This window comes from Phyllopteryx taeniolatus, chromosome 19 (assembly GCF_024500385.1).
Source record: "Phyllopteryx taeniolatus isolate TA_2022b chromosome 19, UOR_Ptae_1.2, whole genome shotgun sequence".
In the NCBI taxonomy this organism is placed as follows: Eukaryota; Metazoa; Chordata; class Actinopteri; order Syngnathiformes; family Syngnathidae; genus Phyllopteryx; species Phyllopteryx taeniolatus.
In genome coordinates this window covers 988,127-1,010,000 of record NC_084520.1, presented here as the reverse complement: position 1 = coordinate 1,010,000, position 21,874 = coordinate 988,127, and the positions used below count along the sequence as shown (strand labels likewise).

Genomic DNA, 21,874 nt, shown 5'->3' with positions numbered 1-21,874 from the left:
CATGGGTGCGCATTATACACGAGAAATTACGGTACGAGCGGATCAACTCTTGTCGCGCAAAGTTACGTGTGCTTCGCTGTTCCACTGGGACCACAACCAGAGCCACGACCCGCAGCACCTCAACGCGAAAATACAAAAGACCACTGCAAAAAAAAAAAACACTGCCTGATCTGATGAGCAAACGTTTAAACGTAAGAGTAGCAATAGAGGATGCCCGCTACAGGGGTGGGTTGAGTCGCCAAATATTGTACTCAAGTAAGAATAAAATTGATACCTTTTGGACTCCAGTTGCTCCTTTAGTTTGCTGTACATTTGGAGGACTGCGAGAGAGAACGAAAAAGGAAGAGGGAAAAAAAAAATGAGCAACATGTTTTAGGTTCTCACTCAATAAACCCTTATAAATTCAAAATTGGAATACAAATTCGATGATATAAACTACTGCCATGGCTCAACGGTCAAGCACAGTGAACGAATGGTTAGCACGTCTGCCTCACAGTTCTGAAGACCCGGGTTCAAATCCGGCCTCGCCTGTGTGGAGTTCACATGTTCTCCCCGTGCTAGCGTGGGTTTTTTCCGGGTACTCCCGTTTCCTCCCACATTCCAAAAACATGCAATATAGGTTAATTGACGACTCTAAATTGCCCATAGGTGTGCATGTAATTGATCAGAATCCGAATCATCTTTATTTGCCAAGTATGTCCAAAACACACAAGGAATTTGTCTCCGGTAGTTGGAGCCGCTCTAGTACGACAACAGACAGTCAATTTACAGAACACTTTGGAGACATAAAGACATTGACAAAAAAACAATTGTGCAAAAAGATGCAGAGTCCTCTAGCACTTCGAATGACTAGTATTGCAATAGTCCGGTGCAATGACCATTGTGCAAAGGTGATTGTCTATATGTGTCCTGCGATTGGCTGGTGACCAGTTCAGGGTGTACCCCGCCTCTCGCCCGAAGATAGCTGGGATAGGCTCCAGCACACCCGCGACCCTAGTGAGGATAAGCAGTACCGAACACGGATGGATGGATCAAACTAAATTAATCCTATATTGCCTACTTGTTCTTCAGAATAGTACAGACTCAGCATTTTCTTGAACTTAAATGGACTTTTTGACAAATTTCAATCAGGTTTCCGAACTTATCACAGTATGGAATCTGCTCTTATCAAATTGCGGAATGATATAAGGTTGAATACTGACTCGGGAAAGGTGTCAATTCTGGTCTTCTGGTTGGATGTCAGTGTGGAAAGGAGTTATTTTGTAACCATTGGAAGTGTTCACTCTCATCGAATGGCAATGACCTATGGGGTCCCTGAAGGGTCAGTTCTTGGACCCCTCCTGTTCAGCCTGTATATGCTACCTTTGGGTCAAATTCTTCAGAACTTTAATTTTGACTATAATAGCTATGCAGATGACACTGTTATACCTAGCAGTGTCTCCAGATGACTGCAGTTCAATTGAGGTGTTGTGTCACCGTCTAAAACAGATGAATATCTGGATGAGCCGAAACTTGCTTCAAATAAACCGCAACAAAACTGAGTTCGTTGTCTTTAGCAATCAAGAAAAGAGGATTGCTGTTACTCTCTTTCAAAACCAAAGACCAAGTCCAAAACCTTGGTGTACTGATGGATTCCTACCTGACTTTCAACAGTCATATCAAATCAATGACTAAAGCTGCCTTCTACCATCTGACGAACATATCCAGAGTGAAGCCTTGCATGTGTCAAGCAGACCAGGGGCCTCGTGTACAAAAGGTGCGTACGCACAAAAACGTGGCGTCCGTTCTTTTTCACGGCAAAGTTCAGACGTATCAAGAGTGACGTGACCGTGGAAACGGGCGGTGCCTCACGCCAACTGCATGGCTGGCGTACGCACGTTTCTGCAGCTTTTGGTGTTTTGGCGACACTTAGAGGTGGTGCTGGGAAACTGTTCTCATAAATCTGCACACCAGAGACACATGAATAATTCGCCCTGATGAACGATTCACGCCCGGCAACATTTGATTTCAACAATGCAATTGAGGCAAGGACTGAGAATTAATTTGTTAACCAGTGTATTTAATAAAGCACTGATATTTGCATTACCGACGATGAGCATGTATCATAGCATAGTTTGAATCACCACATGGACATTTTTCTATAGTATACGTGTTACAGTTTTGGGAAAGCATTTCCTGAATTTATAGTTGACAAGCCCCCCTCAAAAACTTCTAGGTGAGAAAGATATATATTTTTAAATCCAGATGGTAATCTCTAGCATGTATTTTTCAATGCTTCTAAAAAAATGGGATGTAAATTGTTCAATTCACACAGACATTTTCTGGACCAGGTCTCATATTTTCCGTCACTTCCAACATTAATTTCATGAATATTATGAACTACAAACGCTTTTTTGCTGTGCTATATTTATTCCTTACCACTATGTATTTGAACAACAAGCAATGTTTGTTCATTCTTGGCTCGTAGTTTTTTGTGTGCCTCATTCTCTAATTTGATTCGATTTACGCTTTAACGTTAAAATCAAACTAATTTGTCTCGTAAAAGGCCACCACGTCACTTTTTATATGTACAAAATTGTACAAACCTTTTATCAGTCTCATAATCTAAAGTTTGCTACATTTTATGAAACACGAGTTCTAGATGACAGAGGCTTACTTAAACTCAAAACACACAAAAAACACAACCAAGAGTGGAATTTTACAGAATCATTCAGATTCACTGTGCACTATTTTCATATCTGTTGTTGACCAATACTGGCCACTTATGTGCTGGAGAACTATCTGCACCATTTGCACAATTGTCACCGCTCCAGATTATCGCACTGCTAGTCACTTTAAACTGCCTAAATTTCTTGAAGATCACCATATGCACAATTGTCACTGTACCAGATTATCGCTCGATTAGTCATTTCAAACTGCTCTAAATTGCTAGAGGACAATTGTCATTGTGCCAGCATTACCACATTACTGTAACCTTCCATTGCTCAGTGACTCGCTGTAGTGTTTTGATGTTTTTAGGTCTCAAAAGTATGTTTTGTCAAAACGGCTGTCTGTTGTTGTACACAAATTCCTTGTGTCTTTTCGACATACTTCTGAATTGCACATCGAACATATGCGTATGCACGATTTAAGCACAACTCTGTACATACGCACGTTTAGTGAATGAGGCACAATGTCCCATCTCTGGTGAGCTATTTTTAGTGCAACCCGGCAACTCATGTGGTCCTTGTGGGCTACCTGATGCCTGTGGGCACCATGTTGGTGACCCCTGTGTCATCATTTGAATGTGCTACCTGGTATGCAGAGCTGGAGTTTCTCCACAGTTGTGGCCATGTTCCTCTGCTGGCTGCGACAGCGAATCACCTCCCCAGTTTGAGCTGTCACCTGAGGGTAAGAAAAGAGAATAAAACAATAACCACTTTTACACACCTTGTTGAGGCCAGAATTTATATGCTTTTTTTTTGGTCTCAGTTCTATATAAAATGCACAGACGCCAGATTGGGGCAAGCGAGTTGCTGCACCTCACCGGAAACGAGTCCGACTTACTGCCGGATATGCGGACCAAACTCTGACTCCGGTCGTATCGTACCCTTCTTCAGCTTGACGGCATCCCTCACCGTTGGTATCCACCAACGGGTTCGGGGATTGCCGCCACGACAGGCACCGACCACCTTATGGCCACAGCTCCGGTCGGCCGCCTCGGCAATGGAGGCGCGGAACACGGTCCACTGGGACTCGATGTCCCCCGCCTCTCCCGGAACATGAGCAAAGTTCTGTCGGAGGTGGGAGTTGAACAACTGCCAACACGCATTGGGTCAGTGTGGCAGATTAGGGCCTATTCCTTTTTTATGCCAGTACAACAACAAAACACGGCCTTCAAAAAAGTACTTCCTGTCCAATGAAAAAGGGGTATTTACGGATTGCACCACCCCTAAACAAATGGAAGCGTCCATTGAAATTGCATTGGGAGAAGCTACATGAATCAGGCGATAAAATGGACCCAAGAAATTATCGGCCAATTAGCCTGCTCTCAGCGATTTATAAAGTCTTTGCAAAGATATTGGACAAACGAATTGGAATCAAACTCAGTGAAGCACAGCCGATAGAACAAGCGGGTTTTCATAGCGGTTTCAAAAAATAAAAAGCCTTCAATGGAAATGGGCTGGCCACGTTGCCCGAAGAGTTGACAAAAGGTGGACCGCAGAAACTATCAATTGGATGCCACTGGACACGAAGCGACCGCGGCGAAGTCGTAAAAGTAAAAGATGGATAGATGAAATCATTAAACACACCGGAATACACTGGAAACAAATTGCAAAATGTCGTAGTTGTTGGAAACGTGAAGAAGAGGCCTTCTTCATCCTGCAGTGGAAAGAAAATGGCTGATGATGATGACGATATGTGTGTGTGTGTGTTTTACCCCCAAAAATTATTGAAAAACCAGGGATAAACCACCTGCAAGTGTTTTCTGGGTTGGTTCCCACCCAATAGAGAAAAATTCAAAAAAAAAAATTTAATTGCGGATGACATTTGTGTGTCACAAGCAGCCATAGAGCACATGGTCTTACCTCCCTCCCAGCTTCTTGTAGTCTTCGATTAGTATCCGTCACTTGGCCCTGAAGAAACACAGGGTCAGGTTCAGTCAAACTGAACATCGGAAAATCTATTTTAATGCTTCACATTTTTACAATACACAACAAGATATTCAAAATGTTGTAAAAGCCATTCTCTTAATTTTACCAGACCTTAAAAGGGACTCGCTAATGCTATGAACATTGGCACTTATTCCATCCATGCATCCATTTTCCGTACCGCTTATCCTCACTAGGGTGGCGGATGTGCTGGAGGCTTTGCTAGCTATGTTCGGGCGAAAGGCGGGGTACACCCTGAACTGGTCCCCAGCCAATTGCAGGGCACATAGAAACAGACAATTATTCGCACTCACATTCACACCACACCTACAATTTAGAGTCTTCAATGAACCTACCTACCATGCATGTTTTTGGGATGTGGGAGGAAACTGGAGTACCCAAATATTTTATATTATATTTTATCCATTTGATCAGGCTTTTGGACGATGACATTACACATGTACGATTTTGTGACATTTTAAAGGCTTATTGAACAGTCGTGGCTCGGTTGACCGGGACTTTGATATGCAAGTCTGGAGAATGATATGCACGGATAGTCAACACAACATGTTTGTACTTTTTTTTAATCAATAACCGCAAAATAAACTCGCATTTTTTTTTGTGTTAAACAAATAAAAACAGAATACAATGGTTTGCAAATCATGTTCAACCTATATTTAATTTAATACACTACAAAGACAAGATATTGAATGTTCAAACTGATAAACTTGATTGTTTTTAGCAAATAATCATGAACTTTGAATTTTATGGCTGCAACACGTTGCAAAAAAGAGGGGACAGGGTCATGTTTACCACTCTGTTACACATCACCTTTTCTTTGAACAACATTCAATAAACGTTTGGGAACTGAGGACACTAATTGTTGAAGCTTTGTAGGTGAAATTCTTTCCCATTCTTGCTCGATGTACAGCTTCAGCTGTTCAACAGTCCGGGGTCTGCATTGTCGTATTTTACACTTCATAATGCGCCACACATTTTCAAAGGGAGACAGGTCTGGACTGCAGGCAGGCCAGTCTTGTACCCACACTGTTTTGCTACGAAGCCACGCTGTCGTAACACGTGCAGAATGTGGTTTGGCATTGTCTTGCTGAAATAAGCCGGGGCGTCCATGAAAAAGACGTCGCTTGGATGGCAGCATATGTTTCTCCAAAACCAGTATGTACCTTTCAGCATTAATGGTGCCTTCACAGATGTGTAAGTTACCCAAGCCATTGGCACTAACACAGCCCCATACCATCACAGATGCTGGCATTTGAACTTTGCGTCCATAACAGTCCGGATGGTTCTTTTACTCTTTGGCCCGGAGGACACGATGGCCACAATTTCCAAAAACAATTTGAAATGCGGACTCGTCGGACCACAGAACATTTTTCTGCTTTTCATCGGTCCATCTTAGATGAGCTCGGGCCCAGAGAAGCCGGCGGCGTTTCTGGGTGTTGTTGATAAATGGCTTTTGCTTTGCATAGTCAAGTTTCAAGTTGCACTTCCGGATGTAGCACCAAACTGTATTTACTGACATTGGTTTTCTGAAGTGTTCCTGAGCCCACGTGGCGATATCCTTTACACATTGATGTCGGTTTTTGATGCAGTGCCGCCTGAGGGATCGAAGGTCACGGGCATTCGATGTTGGGTTTTCGGCCTTGCCCCTTACTTACAGTAATTTCTCCAGATTCTCTGAACCTTTTGATATTATGGACTGTAGATGATGAAATCAGTGAATTCCTTGCAATTGTACGTTGAGGAACGTTGTCCTTTAACTGTTCGATTATTTTCTCCCGCACTTGCTCACAAAGAGGTGAACCTCGCCCCATCTTTGCTTGTGAATGACTGAGCAATTCAGGGACGCTCCTTTTCTACCCAATCATGGCACCCACCTGTTCCCAATGAGCCTGTTCACCTGTGGGATATTCCAAACACGTGTTTGATGAGCATTCCTCAATTTTCTCACTCTTTTTTGCCACCTGTCCCAGCTTTTTTGGAATGTGTTACAGCTATAAAATTCTCTAAGTTAATGATTATTTGATAAAAACAAAGTTGATTAGTTTGAACATGAAATATCTTGTCTTTGTAGTGTATTCAATTAAATATAGGTTGAACATGATTTGCAAATTATTGTATTTTGTTTTCAGACTCAGAATCACCTTTATTTTGCCAAATATGTTCAAAAAACACAAGGAATTTGTCTCTGGTAGTTGGAGCCGCTCTAGTATGACAACAGACAGTCCTCAAGGGTTGGTAGGGGGGGTACAGACTTTTCAGCAGTTTTGATTGTCCGCTGCAGTCGGAGCTTGTCCTTTTTTGTAGCAGCGCCAAACCAGACTGTGATGGAAGAACACAGGTGTAGAACTGCCTCAACAGCTCCTGTGGCAGGCCGTGCTTCCTCAGAAGTCACAGGAAGTACATCCTCTTGATCTTTAGATATGTTCACGTACTTTTAAGGCAACATAATCTTATGTAGCTAGCTAATGCTAGCACTAACATTTGGAAGGAACATTTTCATAAATGAAATAAAATAAAAAAACTGAATGTTTTAAAAAAAAAAAAGTAACTCAAACAATAATTTACTTTTGCAAAACTAACTAAAACGAACTATAATTATAGCTGAACTGCAAGACCCTATACTAGAAGGTATGCGTGCCCCATCTCAAGAACAATCTTGGTGGCAAACTTGTCTTTTCCCTACATACTACAGGTTCTGACATACAGTAGAACCTCGATAAAACGGACCCCGAGATAATGGATATAGGATAAAACGGACCGTTGTGACTGAAAAATAGTTTCCATTTGTCACTTAAACTACCGTTGACAAAGTCTGTTGGTTCCGGAATTGCGTGCACGCAGAGAATGGGACAAACGTATTTCCGGGTCACAGATGTACAAAAACACTAGACGTGCCCCCCGTGCCATTTTTGTCTATTGTGCCGTAGAGCGGCAGTGTTAACTCTGAGGAATAGAAAACACAAGTTTCTGGAGTCTGGAACACGCTATTTTTGGCAGAGTCATTTTTTTTATTATTTTTTTTTGTCAAGCCGTTCACCTTTGGCAACCGATTTGGAACTAGGAAGCACACTATTTCCTCGCAGCTCATGAAAGCGACTGGCCTATGATGAGCACTGTCACCAACAATGTCACCACGACCAAGCACACTGGCGTGGTAAGTTTGGATAAAATGTGAAACTTTCAAACATTTGAGCTTTTTTTTTTTTTTTTTTAATATTTATTTACAAAAACTTTGTACCGGGCGTTTTAGGCCACACAAAAAACCTACAAAACAATAATTTTGTACTATACTGTAATATGGGTGCAAATGGCCTAAAAAAAAAAAAAATGCTTCAACGCAACGGGTAACCGGCTATATCGGACGACCATCCGCCCCCCTATTAGTCCGTTCTATCGAGGGTCCATTGTATATTTATTAAAAATGTGAATAGTGTATGAATATTTTGACCCTTTGATGACTGACATCAATGGATTTTTAGGTACATCAAATCAATTTGTCTCCTTTTCATCTGCCCCCCTCTTCATGCCCTCTCTTTTCCCTCTCCAGCACTCTTCCCGCAGCTGCTCAACCTTGTAATGAGCTCATTGTCCATGAAGCTCCAAGGACAAAGGCAGGCAAATTCAGATTAACCAGGCAGCAGGGACCTGAACCCATCATCGGTGCACTGGGCCTTTCATGGAGTTTAATGGCTTGTGACAGGCTCTTTCTCACAGATTCAGTGACAAACTTCTCGATTCTGGATGGGGATTTTTGAACTATCTGCTCCTGTCACACGGCTGAGAGCCATGACCCAATTGACCAGTCGTCTTTTTATGCAATCCTTTCAACAAGGACGTTTTCAGACTCTACTCTTCTTTGCAAAAATGTTCTCCTGTGTACAGCCTTCTTCAGGATAACATAATAGCTTCGGTAGAAAATAAACTATGCTTAACAGAGCTCTGCGTTATTTGTGTACAGTCTACCACTATTTAAGTGCACTGTCGTATTGAGCAGTTAAGTGACATGAACTTATTTTGCTCATGCCCAGTTTCACTGTAGTATGTATATTAGCACATTCATAACACTATTCATTTATTTTTAATCAATCTGTAATTTTACACGTCACTTAATATGCATTAGTGTTTCTATATTTGACTCCAAGATTTGAGTTAACCACCACGCTGCACTGGTAGTATGGCGTTCTTGTGGTGATGAGCAGTGTTGTTTGCGGCAAACATACCTTTTGGACTTACGGCCAAAAGGTTCATATGCGACTTCATATGAGACTTTGATGTTTATCTTGATAAAATAGGGCCTCCTTCCTTCTTGCCGTCCAACCCCATAGCGTAGACAAATGAAGGCGATGCAAGATTGTCGTCACATGTACTGAACAGATGGCACTTGCCAGAAATTTTTGGAGCTCTCCTCTGGGGAGCCTCCCTAACCAGTTTTCTCATCATCTTTTCATCAATTTTGGAGGGATAACCAATTCTTGGTAATGTCACTGTTGTGCCATATTTTCTCCACTTGATGATGAGGACATATTGAAATTATATGCCCTGGAAATTACTTTAAACAATGGGATCCTCTGATGCTGTGGAAGCTCTCTGTGGACCACGGCTTGTGCTGTAAGATGTGAGTACAAAAACGTCAGGAAAATTTGATTTGGATTTAATCAGAGGAATTTTAAACGGAGCGTGTAGTATGTGGCGATTACCATTTTACCCGAGTTTAAATGTGATTGGTTAATACATTGCACACAGCTACATCCTCATTTGTAAGAGGGTGACCACACTTGCGCAACCACTGTAAATTAGTTGATCCTAATGACCTGGAAGAGAGCAGAACATAAACTCAACGACTGAAAGTCTACTTGCCATAAGTTTCTCTGCGTCAGTGCGAACTTTGAGAAGCTCTGTGATGGCATCCACAAAACCTTGGTGGTGGAAATTGCACATCTTCTCAATCTCACGGTCATGATTCCTTATCCTGGCGTCCAGCTTTTCCATGAAGCGCATGTGGGCATTTGGCTGGTCATCGTAGATTGATCTGGCAAAGAAAAATCACAGTGGTGCAAAAAAAATGAACAGAAAATCTTAACCATACCTGTGAAGATGAAGAGCAGTTATACCGATATCAGTATAGTCCAATACGTTTGACCTACATTGCTAGGGATGTCCTGATCCAACTTTTTCGATACTGATATTGCAGCCTTGAATTCTGGCCGATACTGACATCAATCCGATATCAGCAATCATCAGACATGTTTTTGGGATGTGGGAGTAAACCGGAGAAAACCCACGCAGGCGCAGGGAGAGCATGCTAACTCCACACACAGGTGAGGCCGGATTTGAACCCGGGGTCCCCGGAACTGTGAGGAAGATGTGCTAACCAGTCATCCACCATATTTGAATATTGAATAGGTGGAATCCTTTTGCTATGTGAGTTTAGTTTTACAGTGGACTTCAACTGGAGAGTCAAAAAATGACTTTAAGCAACCAACATTCACTCTTACTCCTCACTACTTTGTTAGCACCTTAGCTTGGTGTTCCTGTGACTACAGTTGCACATATTCAGATATTTAAGCTCCACGGACTCTAGGCAGCCCCCCTGGACGTGGCAAACAAGTGATGACAAACTGAAGAAACGGATAATACGAATGGTAGCAAAAGAGCCCAGAACAAGCTCTGAAGACATTAAAGGTCAACTCCAAGGTCAAGGTAGATCAGTGTCAAATCACACCACCCGTCGTCGTTTGAGTCAAAGTGGACTTCATGGGAGACAATGGAGGAGGCCATCACTGTTGAAAATAAATCATAGAAAAGTGAGACTGGAATTTGCCAATTTGCATGCCACAAAGCTTCTGGGAGAATGTCCTGTGGACAGACGAGACAAAACTGGAACTTTTTCCCAGGCCCATCAGCTCTGTGTTCACAGATGCAAAAATGAAGCATAGCAAGAAAAGAACACTGTCCCTCCTGTAAAATATGGAGGAGGTTATGTTCTGGGGCTGATTTGCTACATCTGGCATTCTGGGTGTCTTGAATCTGTGCAGGGTACAATGAAAACTCAACACTATCAAGGTATTCTCTCGAGAAATGTGCTGCACAGTGTCAGAAAGCTTGGTCTCAGTCGCAGGTCGTGGGTCTTGCAAAAGGATAATAACCCAAAATACAGCTACCACCACCCACGAATGGCTAAGAGCGAAACATTGGACTGTTCTGAAGTGATCGTCTATGAGCCCTGATCTAAATCCTATTGAATATCTGTGGAAGGAGATGAAACATGCCTTCTGGAGAAAGCACCCTTCAAACCTGAGACAACTGGAGCAGTTTGCCAATGAAGAGTGGGACCGAATATATGCCGAGAGGTGCAGAAGTTACAAAAACTGGTTGATTGCAGGGATTGCCTCAAAAGGTTGTGCATTTTTGTCCAGGCCTGATTCATGAGGGTTTTTTTCAATTATGTTGAACCACACTTCAAAATCAATGTCTGATTTTGATTGGTTAATTTTCATTTTAAAAAATATATGTCAAATGTTTTTTTGTGGCACCACTGCGGGTTTTTCTTTCATTAACAGAAGAGTACGGACATTTTGTCCATGTGTACTTTAATTATAGAATATAGACCAACTACACAGTAAGAAAAAAATATTGATTCGAGATGCATGCATAGATCATTGGTATTCGATTCAAATTATAACCCTATGAATGAATCGTAATTGAATCAATATTGAATATGTTTACAGCCTCATCATCAACACCCTGATCGTGTTTGATCCCAAAAAGTGCGTGTTTGACCATGATTAGTGCTGCGACGAGAAACCAACTGGGAATAGGAGATGCTGTAAACATATTTTACACTCCACTACCAAAGGAATATTACAACGTCAAGGCAAGTGTCCTTTACAATCCAACTAAACTCGAAAAGACCATCATAAAGGATGGGTTGGTTGGTTCAAAATGTAGGCAGGTTTAGAAAAAGGACTGTGGCTATTCAAACTTGAGGCAACAGGACTAACATTGTCTTCTATAGTTACAGCACCATCTAGTGCCGGTGTAATGAAATGCTACATTTGTAGAAACTGAGGTGCGCCTCAATCGTATTCTCTCAACACTATTTCTCAGGGAAGAAATAGGGGCAAAACTGCATCCCATCCATTATGTGCCAGTGTGACCTGTGACACTGTCAAATAATGTTACACCACATTAAATGGGGAAAAGATATGAAGAACAAAAGAGGCGAAAAAGTAGTCGTAGAGTCAAACAAGCAGATAAAGTGGAGAAAATAATTATTCTTTCACTGATTTTGTAAGTTCACCCACTGACAAAGACATGAGCGATCTATAATTTAAATTGAAGTTAACAGTTAGCAGTGAGAGACAGAACATCTGAGAAAATCCGGAAAAATCACATTTAAAAAAAATAAATCCCATTAAATGAAATAAGTATTTGATCCTCTACCGACGATAAAGAACTGACTCCCACAGACGGTCCGCTCACCTTCAGAACGTACTCCGGATTTAACTCGTTAGTAGGGGCGGAAGGGTTCACAAAATCCACCATTCGGTACGTATCTCAGTTTTGTGGTCATGGTTTTCAGTTCGGTTGGGTACACGTTGACTTGGGAAAATCAATTACAGTATACACTATTTGCATTTTTTTTTTTTTATTAAATTTTTTAAAATATACTGAAAGTATATCTTCACAGCGTTTGCATTTTGATGCTTTCCACAATCACTTAGGTGGTACTTCTTCAAATGAATAAACACAGTGTCGTCCGTTTTGAAAGGCCCCCCACATAACTTGCACATCATCTAGTTTATAGCATTGCTCTACGTCGCTTTGGAGACGCCGCCACACGACCAGCAGACCGGCGATGGAGGGTGAGCTCCGGTGCGCGGGTTTCCATCGCCGGTCTGTGGAGGAAGAGGAATTCAGACTATGACCCCCAAGAACACCATCCCCAGCGTCAAGCATGGAGGTGGAAGCACTATGCTTTGGGGTTGTTTCTCTCTGCAAAGGGGAATGGTCAAGTTGAGGGAAATATTGATGGAGCCTTGTCCCGTGAAATCCCGGGTGACAAGCCGAACATGTACACAAATTAACAGCTAGCTTGCTGTAAGGTATTTCAACCACTGTTACAAGTGGATGTTAAGTATCCTGTAAATCTTTACCCCTTATATAGAGTGGGTACGGAAAGTATTCAGACCCCCTTGAATTTTGCACTGTGTTATATTGCAGCCAAAATCATTGAAGTTCATTATTTCCTCATTAATGTACACACAGCAGCCCATATTGACAGAAAATAAAAAATAAAAAACGAATTACAAAATACGCCATACTTCACTGTTGGGACTGTATTGGACAGGTGATGAGCAGTGCCTGCTTTTCTCCACACAACAAAGAAATCTACAATTATGTTTCCCCCCTGTAATATGGGGTGCTGTGTGTACATTAATGGGGTGGGCAAATGAACTTTAATGATTTTAGCAAATGGCTGCAATATGACAAAGAGTGGGGGGAAAAATTAAGGGGGTCTGAATACTTTCCGTACCCACTGTAGTCAGTTGAAGCCAAACACAGTTTATCAACACTTACAAATGGTATGCATGTATTTAACTTCATAGGCATGGCAGCTAGTTGACGGCTAATTTAAAAGAGCAATTACATTATTCAGCAATTTAATCTGTGACTTATATCAAAACAAGGCTGCTATATTAAACCGGTTCTCAGTAGTAAATTGGGTCATTACGTAGATGAATGTTTCAACCGCTAGCTGAGAACAGTGACATGATTCAAATAGCAATAGCCGCACCCACAATTCATGTTTACATTTTTGACAGGTCAGCGGTCAATATCAAAACCTGCAAATGTCCACGGAGCGGCGTTTTCCTTGAATACGAAAACTGTTCACCCCCCAAATACTGGTCGACGTGAGCCCGCTTACCTTATTGGTTTTGAACAACATAGAGCCCGTTTAGCTAAAACTGCTACTAGCCTAGCGGTTGCTAAGATAGCTGACGATAAATGATCGTACAGCGAACAAAAGGTACAATAGGTGAAAGAAACACATTCGCCGACGCCGCGAATCGTATTGGCTCCCTCAAAAACATATCTTTCTTACCGAAGCGTGGGGCCAACGCAAGCCGTATCCGTGCTCTCAATTTCCTGTAGAATCCGCTCGTGCTCCGTTATGCACTCCATGGTTTCATTCTCCGCCATGATTATGTGTGTTATTTTGGCTGTCCATCACTGCAGCTGCAGGGGCTGGCCTCTGGAGGGCGCGCTCGCTCCGTCTTTGCCTTTATCTATTGGACACTGTTTATATACGTTTTTACATATGATGTGCGCGCCTAATAATTCACTAGTTGTGTTAAAATCCTGTTGAAAATGTTATAGTAGTGTAACTATTTCAATTACTTTCTCAAATTAATGTAACCAATTACATTTGAATTATTTTTCTTAATTTTGAAGGAATGCATCAACAGGACCCATGGATATTTCCTCGAAAAAAAGTGGATTAAAACCATTATTTAGGAATGAACCACATATTTGTTCTTTACACAAATAGTAAATTTATGACAAAACATGATGAAATGTACTGTCAATACATCATAAAAAATGTATTTGTTGCATTATGTGTATAGCATGTGGAAAAGATGATGCCATGCCACAATTAAACAATATCGCTAATGTAATGTAATTATTACAATTACATAGATTTTGTAATAAATTACATAATCTCGTTACATGTCATTAGTTAATCCCCAGCACTGTTTTCCTCGTATATAAAAACTAAAGCAACAAACCTTTACCTATTTGTTGCTTTGGAGTCCAAGGGTTGTGCTTTCATATCTTTCAAATGCTTACCAAATGAAATCAGGATTTTGAATTATTATTATTTTGTTTATTTTATTTTATTTTGTAATCAAAAATGTACTGTTAGGTGTATTGTACTTATATTTGCACATTAGCTGCATAAGTAATGGGTTTCAAAGTTCAAGCATTTTATTTTGAAATGTAATTAAAAATTCGAATCTAACAAAATGATGATATTTATAGAAATAACATACACACATATATATATATATATATATATATATACCGTAATTTCGTGTATAACACGCATTATTTTTTCCCAAAAATTGTCAAAAGTCAATAGTGTGCATTATACATAGGTATAGGGGCAAATGAAAAAAACTTTCACATTTTATCAATTTATGCCGCCATCTAGTGGTTATAGAAAATCTGTACACTTTCATTCCAAAATGCTACCGCCACCGAGTGGTTATAAAAAAGGTGTAACCTACACTTTGATTTGATATATGTACAGTTATGCTTGTAAATGTACATACCCTGGCAGAATTTGCAAAATAGAGTTTTTGTTTTTTTCATTATGACTTATGTATGAACAACAACCATCATTAATTTCTTTATGGTTATGTTTTGTTTAATGATAATGCTTTTCTGAAATGCTTGACCGTTTCATTTGAATGCCATTAAACTAAAATTAAATGTGTTTCGCCTGGTCCTTCATCTTTTCTTTAAAGAATTGCACCCATCTTACAAATTCTGCCTGGGTAATCAAACATATGAGCACAACTGTGTGTTTTCTCATTTACTAAATAAAAGCGAATTTCAAAATAAGAGCAACTCAATTAAAAAAAAGGATTTTGTGTTCCAATAAAGTGCTTAACTTCAGAATAATTATTTTAAAAAACTAAGAAAATTAAACAATACTTCATGTTTTGATCATATGGGTAGAAGCAAAATCATGCATTGTAAAAATGCATTATACATAGGTAGAAGGGTTTTCCAGAATTTTGAGGTCAACTTTGGGGGTGCGTATTATACACGAGAAATTACAGTATATGATTACCTTTCTTTCTTGATAGACTGAGCGAAATTGCAGTTTTCAGTGTCACCATAAATGTGACCAAATATAATTCTGCCCCTGAATACACGAAACAAGTTTCTTAAAACAAGTCCTTTAAGTTCCTAATATAAAGCAGCTCAATGTTTAACCAACTGTGCCGTGTACGATAGATTGTTTCCCAATGTTGCATTTGGTTTACCTTAATGTGGTTCCCAGGGGAAGATCCACAGATTCTAATTCTGCTAAAATATTTCCAAAAACCTTTTCCCCTTCTTCGTTATCCACTCCTCTTTGATGAGGAGTGCCGTGGACCCTTTGACTATGCATTCCTTAATTGCGGCTCTCTTAGTGTGTGACTGCAAAATGTCAGCGCCACTCGAACTGTGTATGAGTTTGAATGTGTGGTGAACTCTTAGTCACCTGCCAAAGTCAGCAGAAAATGACCAACAAGAAAAAAAGAAACCTTGTGACTCAGTGAACTTTGAGTTCAATAAAACTATACTAAATCATATATTTAGACCAAGTTCGCATTTACAGTCTTGGGCAAATTTATTAGACCACCACCACTTATTTGTCACAGCCGTGCTCGCTGGGCTTCTGTGAGATGTCAGAAAGTAATCAAGCATAACGTTGCGTATGCGACCGTATGCGTCTGTAAGTGGGCCTTTCTTTTTTTAAAATATTGCCGCTCAATGGCTGTTGCGGAACTGTAAAGCATTTGTGAAATAGGAGGCCCTGACCAGCTTACACAAACACTTTCTATTTCCTTCCATTCTTGTTGAAATGGATTGGTCAATTGAAAGTGGAGCTATAGTGTGTCTTTACAAAAGCACTGACTATGAGTTTCCTTATTACTTCACCAAAAACAAGAAGTGGGTCAACACCAACCCCCCCCCCCCCCCCCCCCCCCCTGCCCCCACCCCACACGCACACACAGAAAGCACACTCACAGCAGCATTGAAAATGTGCCAGAGCTGCAGGAATGGACACATCAAGTTAAAGAACGGAGGGGATGGTTGGACATTTGGGATGTAGTACTGTATATATATATATATATATGTATATATATATATATATAAAGCAGTAAGATGACAAATAGAAGAAAAATGCTTATATCGCCTTTTGTATAGAAAGATGTTCTCTGGTGCAGCTGCCGACAGTAATGATACGATGATAAAGGAGTGCATTTTATCAACCTCGGAAGGGTTAGCGCCTGGCTAATAAGAACGCATGGTCTGTTATTTGGAATATTAGACAATTAAATATATATATTTTTGAATGTACATCGTGTAGTTTTACAGCATGTGTGTGCACAAGTTGTGTGTGCGTGTGTGTAAGTTCTTGGAAGTTATTCATGACTTGTAGTGCGTACAGTAGTTTATTTAGATGAAGACATTCAACTAAATGTTACTCTGTTTTTCAGTATACGAATGTAGCATGGTTAAACTGCGAAAGCATTTCGAGCATTTATAGTTGCCTAGCAAATGAACAATTGATGTCCTGTTTACATTAAAAAACCTTTTGCACCACTTGCAATCTACACAAAGATAATATTCTTCTTCATCACTTCAAAAGGTCAAAAGATTTCATGAAGACTTTCACAATTATCAGACTACTTTATCAACTGGTCTTAATCCACATTACATCCAAGAGGTCGCGGAATCCTGCACATCAAAACCCCAACCACTTTATCCCCACAGGTAACAATAAGCACGCGTGCAAGTGCACACAAGGGCGTAGCCCAAAACATTTACATGCAGGCCGAAAACCAACATTGAATGCCCGTGACCTTCGATCCCTCAGGCGGCACTGCATCAAAAACCAACATCAATGTGAAAAGGATATCATCACGTGGGCTCAGGAACACTTCAGAAAACTAATGTCAGTAAATACAGTTTGGCGCTACATCCGGAAGTGCAACTTGAAACTCGACTATGCAAAGCAAAAGCGATTCATCAACAACACCCAGAAACGCTGCCGGCTTCTCTGGGCCCGACCTCAAGACTCCAAGATGGACTGATGCAAAGTGGAAAAGTGTTCTGTGGTCCGAGGAGTCCACATTTCAAATTGTCTTTGGAAATTATGGACGTCGTGTCCTGCGGGCCAAAGAGGAAAAGAACCATCCGGACTGTTATGGACACAATGTTCAAAAGCCAGCATCGGTGATGGTATGGGGCTGTGTTAGTGCCAATGGCATGGGTAACTTACACGTCTGTGAAGGCAACTTTAATGCTAAAAGGTACATACAGGTTTTGGAGAAACATATGCTGCCATCCAAGCAATGTCTTTTTCATGGAGGCCCCTGCCTATTTCAGCAAGACAATGCCAAACCACATTCTGCACGTGTTACAACACCGTGGCTTTGTAGTTAAAAGAGTGCGGGTACTAGACTGGCCTGCCTGCCGTCCAGACCTGTCTCCCATTGAAAATGTGTGGCGCATTATGAAGCGTAAAATACGACAACGGCGACCTCAGACTGTTGAACGGCTGAAGCTGTACATCGAGCAAGAATGGGAAAGAATTCCACCTACAAAGCTTCAACAATTCGTGTCCTCAGCTCCCAAACGTTGATTGAATGTTGTTAAAAGAAAAGGTGATGGAACACAGTGGTAAACATGAGCCTGTCCCAGCTTTTTGGGAACGTGTTGCAGCCATAAAATCCCAAGTTAATGATTATTTGCTAAAAACAATCAGGTTTTATCAGTTTGAAAATTAAATATCTTGTTTTTGTATTGAATTAAATATAGGTTGAAACTGATTTGCAACGTCCCAACTTCATTGGAATTGGGGTTGTATAAGGAACATAATATAATACAGTGGCAGTGAGGAGGTGAAGCTGCTCTTGGAGAGGAGAAAGATGTGGTGGTCTTATTCTGGGAGGAGGAGGACGAGGAGGAGAAGGAAGAGAATGGAACAGGAACCAACAATAACTCGACAATGTGTCCGGCTGCCATACTATAAGCAATTGTATTATGGACAGTATACCACACAAACGTCACAGTCACCGCTCGTTGGTTAGTGTTCACGCCTCGCTGCGCGGCAGGAGGAACAAAAAAAACCTCGCACGCATTGGGGGCCTCTCCATTTCAAATTTCCGGGTTGAAATTTGCGCCCAGTATGTTCCTGTTTCCCCACCATTAAATAAATAAAACGATCATTTAGAAACTTGTGTTGTCTTTGTTTGATTGGGTTGTAATCAGGTTGAAATCAGGAAGGGGGCAAATACCTTTTCACGACACTGTATGCACATGTGTTGTTTTGGAAAACAAGATTCCTCTATGAGCTCTCCTGTGACCATGTGTTCTTCCTTTCTATGCCTGCCAGCTTCCTGCCTGCTTCCTCTGTCTCTCCAGACCACGGGTTCTGCCACACAGCTGCTGACCTTTATTGTAAGTTACACTCCAAACAAATAGCACTGAAGGACATCCTGGACTTAAAGAAAGTCCATTGCTCATGGGGGTTTCTTCCCAGAAGAACAGGGGTCAAATAGACAGCATTTATGGCAACAGTAATGACATGCTGTTGTTCAAAATCCTTCATGCTGTTTCAATCTTTAGTAAGGGACCAACACCCCCAGAATGGTTTCATTTGAATTGCTTATTTAAAGTTTTAAACATTATGCAAAACAATATTAATCTCTAGCGGTTGTTTTTTTTTCTATGTGCCCTGCGATTGGTTGGCGACCAGTTCGGGGTGTACCCCGCCTCTCGCCCGAAGATAGCTGGGATAGGCTCCAGCGACCCCAGTGAGGATGAGCAGTACGGAAAATTGATGACTGAATGAATGAAAAAGACTGAATTCACTTTTTTCTTTTTTTTTTGAACCCCAATTTGAGCCTGCTCGCTGGGCTTCTGTGAGATGTCAGAAAGTCATCAAGCATAACGTTCAACTATTAAAACTTTTGTTCTGGAGTCACCCATGGAGCCCAGCTGGGCACAGCCCAAAAGGGGTCCGTGGGTCCCCCTTAGCATTGGCTCACCACCTGTGGGAGGGGTCAAGGGGGTCGGGTGCAAAATGAGCTGGGTGGCCGAAGCCAACAGAAGCTGGCACAAGGGACGTGGAATGTTACCTCTCTGGCGGGGAAGGATCCCCAGCTGGTGTGCAACGTCAAGAAGTTCTGATAAGCTATCGTTGGGCTCACCTCAACACACAGCTTGGGCTCTGGTAGCAGCCTTCTTGAAAGGGGTTGGACTCTCTTCCACTCTGACGTTGCCCCCAATCAGAGGCGCAGAGCAGGTGTGGGCATACTTATTGCCTGTATATTGGGGTTCACCCCGGTGAGTGTAGCCTCCCTTTGCCTTTGGGTGGAGGGATGGGTCCCAACTGTTGTTTGTTCCTATGAACCAAACAGCAACTCAGAGTACCCACCCTTTTTGGAATCCTTGGAGGGGTGCTGGAGAGCGCTTCCGCTGGGGACTGCTGGAGGAATTGAATGCTCACGTGGGCAATGACAGTAAGACCTAGAAGGGCGTGATTGGGAGGAACCCTGAACCTGAGTGGAGTTTTGTTATTGGACTCATCACGGATTGTCCAGAACGAACACCATGCTCAGATATAAGGGTGTCCACATCTGCACTTGGCACCAAGAGACCCTAGGTCGCAGTTCGATGATCGACTTTGTGGTCATCTCATCGGATTTGCGGCTGCATGTCTTGGACACTCGAGTGAAGTGAGGGGTACAACTGTTAACCGATCACCAACCGGTGATTTGTTGACTCCTATGGTGGGGGGAGATGCCTGTCCGACCTGGCAGACCCAAACGTATTGCGAGGGGTTGCTGCTAATTTCTGGGAGAGTCTTCTGTCAGAAGTATGGTCAACTCCCACCTCCAGTAGGACTTCAACCCTGTCCTGTGGGAGGCGGGGGGACATTGAGTCAAGTGAACAATGCACCGCTCCATTTTTGAGGGGGCCCACCGGAGTTGTCGTTGCCTGTTGTAGTAGCGATCCCCGAACCCATTGGTGGACACCAGTGGTGAGGGATGCCTGAAAAACAAGTCGTAATTGGCCTTTTTTGGCCTGTGTGACGGGTACTGGCAGGCCAAGCGGAATGCAGCTTTAGTGAGCGCTGAGACAAAAACTCAGACGTGGGAGGAGTTCGGTGAAGCCAGGGAAAGTGACTTTCGGATGGCTTAGAGGAAATGCTGGTCCACCATCTGGCGTCTCAGGAGGGAGGTGTGTATACTGGGGATGCGGTGCTGCTGACTTCAACTCGGGATGTTGTGAATCGGTGGGGAGAATACTTCAAAGACCTCATCAAATCCACCTTTCTATGAGGAAGCAGAGTCTTGGGACTCCAAGGCGGGCTCTCCTATCTTTGGTGTTGAAATCACCGAGGTGGTTAAAAAGCTCCTTGGTGGCAGGGTCCCGGGATTGATGAGATTCGCCTGGAGTTCCTGAAGGGTCTGGATGTTGTGGGGCTGTCCTGGTTGACACGCCTTTGCAACATCGCATGGACAGAGCGAGACAGTCCCTCTGTATTGGCAGACCAGGGTGGTGGTGCCCCTTCATAATAAGTAGGACCAGAGGGTGTGTTCCAACTACAAGGGGATGACATTTCCCTCCCTCCCTTCCCCCCCCCCCCCCCCTCCCCCTTGTAAAGTCTATTTGGGGATGCTGGAGAGGAGGGTCTATTGGGAAGTCCAATCTCAGATTCAGTAAGAGCAGTGTGCTTTTCATCCAGGCTGTGGAACAGTGGACCAGCTCTACACCCTCAGCAAGATCTTTCAGGGTGCATGGGATTTTACCCAACCAGTCTTTGTCCTTTGTTGACATGGAGAAGGCATTCGACAGTGTCCCTTGAGGAGTCCAATGGAGGGTGCTCTTTGAGTAGAGACCCCTGTCCCAGACCAGACCCCTAATATGGGCTGTTCTGTCCCTGTACAAACGGTGTCAGAGATTGGTCCACATTGCTGGCAGGAGGTCTGATCAATTTCCAGTGAGGGTTGGACTCCGCCATCCATCCATTTTCCATACCACTTATCCTCACTAGGGTCGCGGGCCAATTGCAGGGCACACAGACAAACAATCATTCACACTTACAGGCAATTTTGGAATATGGGAGAAAACCGGAGAACCTGGATAAAACAAAACAATGCAGGCATGGGAGAACAACCAGTTGTCCACCATGCCGCCCTTCTTAGATGTATTTTAGATATTAAGTCATGGAAGGCCAATCCTTGAGCTGTCACCTTATCATGGTGGAGGCGTTTGTGTGTCCCAGTGATCCTAGGAGATTAGTTGTTTGGGGCTTCACGCCCCTGGTAGGGCCACCAATGGCGAGCAGGTCCTAGGTGAGGTAGCAGACAAAGCATAGCTGAAAAAAAACCTATGATGAATAAAACAAATGGATGTAGGTTTCCCTT

General features: G+C 42.3%; 1 protein-coding gene across 6 annotated transcripts in view; it reads right to left on the bottom strand.

Annotated features, from left to right (window-relative positions):
* exoc6 (exocyst complex component 6) overlaps positions 1-15,890 on the bottom strand; it is a 46,203-nt gene extending 30,313 nt beyond the window's left edge. For 4 of the 6 annotated variants that reach the window (XR_009785616.1, XM_061755713.1, XM_061755715.1 and 1 more), the window contains exons 1-5: positions 15,710-15,890; positions 9,510-9,681; positions 4,569-4,616; positions 3,294-3,384; positions 275-320 (exon numbers count right to left, since the gene is read on the bottom strand). Coding sequence is in view for 5 of the 6 variants with exons in the window: in XM_061755713.1 (XP_061611697.1) it covers positions 275-320; positions 3,294-3,384; positions 4,569-4,616; positions 9,510-9,681; positions 15,710-15,837 (485 nt within the window). In the remaining variant the exon portion in view is untranslated. Of the gene's footprint in view, positions 1-274; positions 321-3,293; positions 3,385-4,568; positions 4,617-9,509; positions 9,682-13,758; positions 13,942-15,709 lie in introns of those variants that run through there. The other 2 variants (XM_061755716.1, XM_061755718.1) reach the window with 2 other exon arrangements.
* Positions 15,891-21,874: the final 5,984 nt, after the last annotated feature.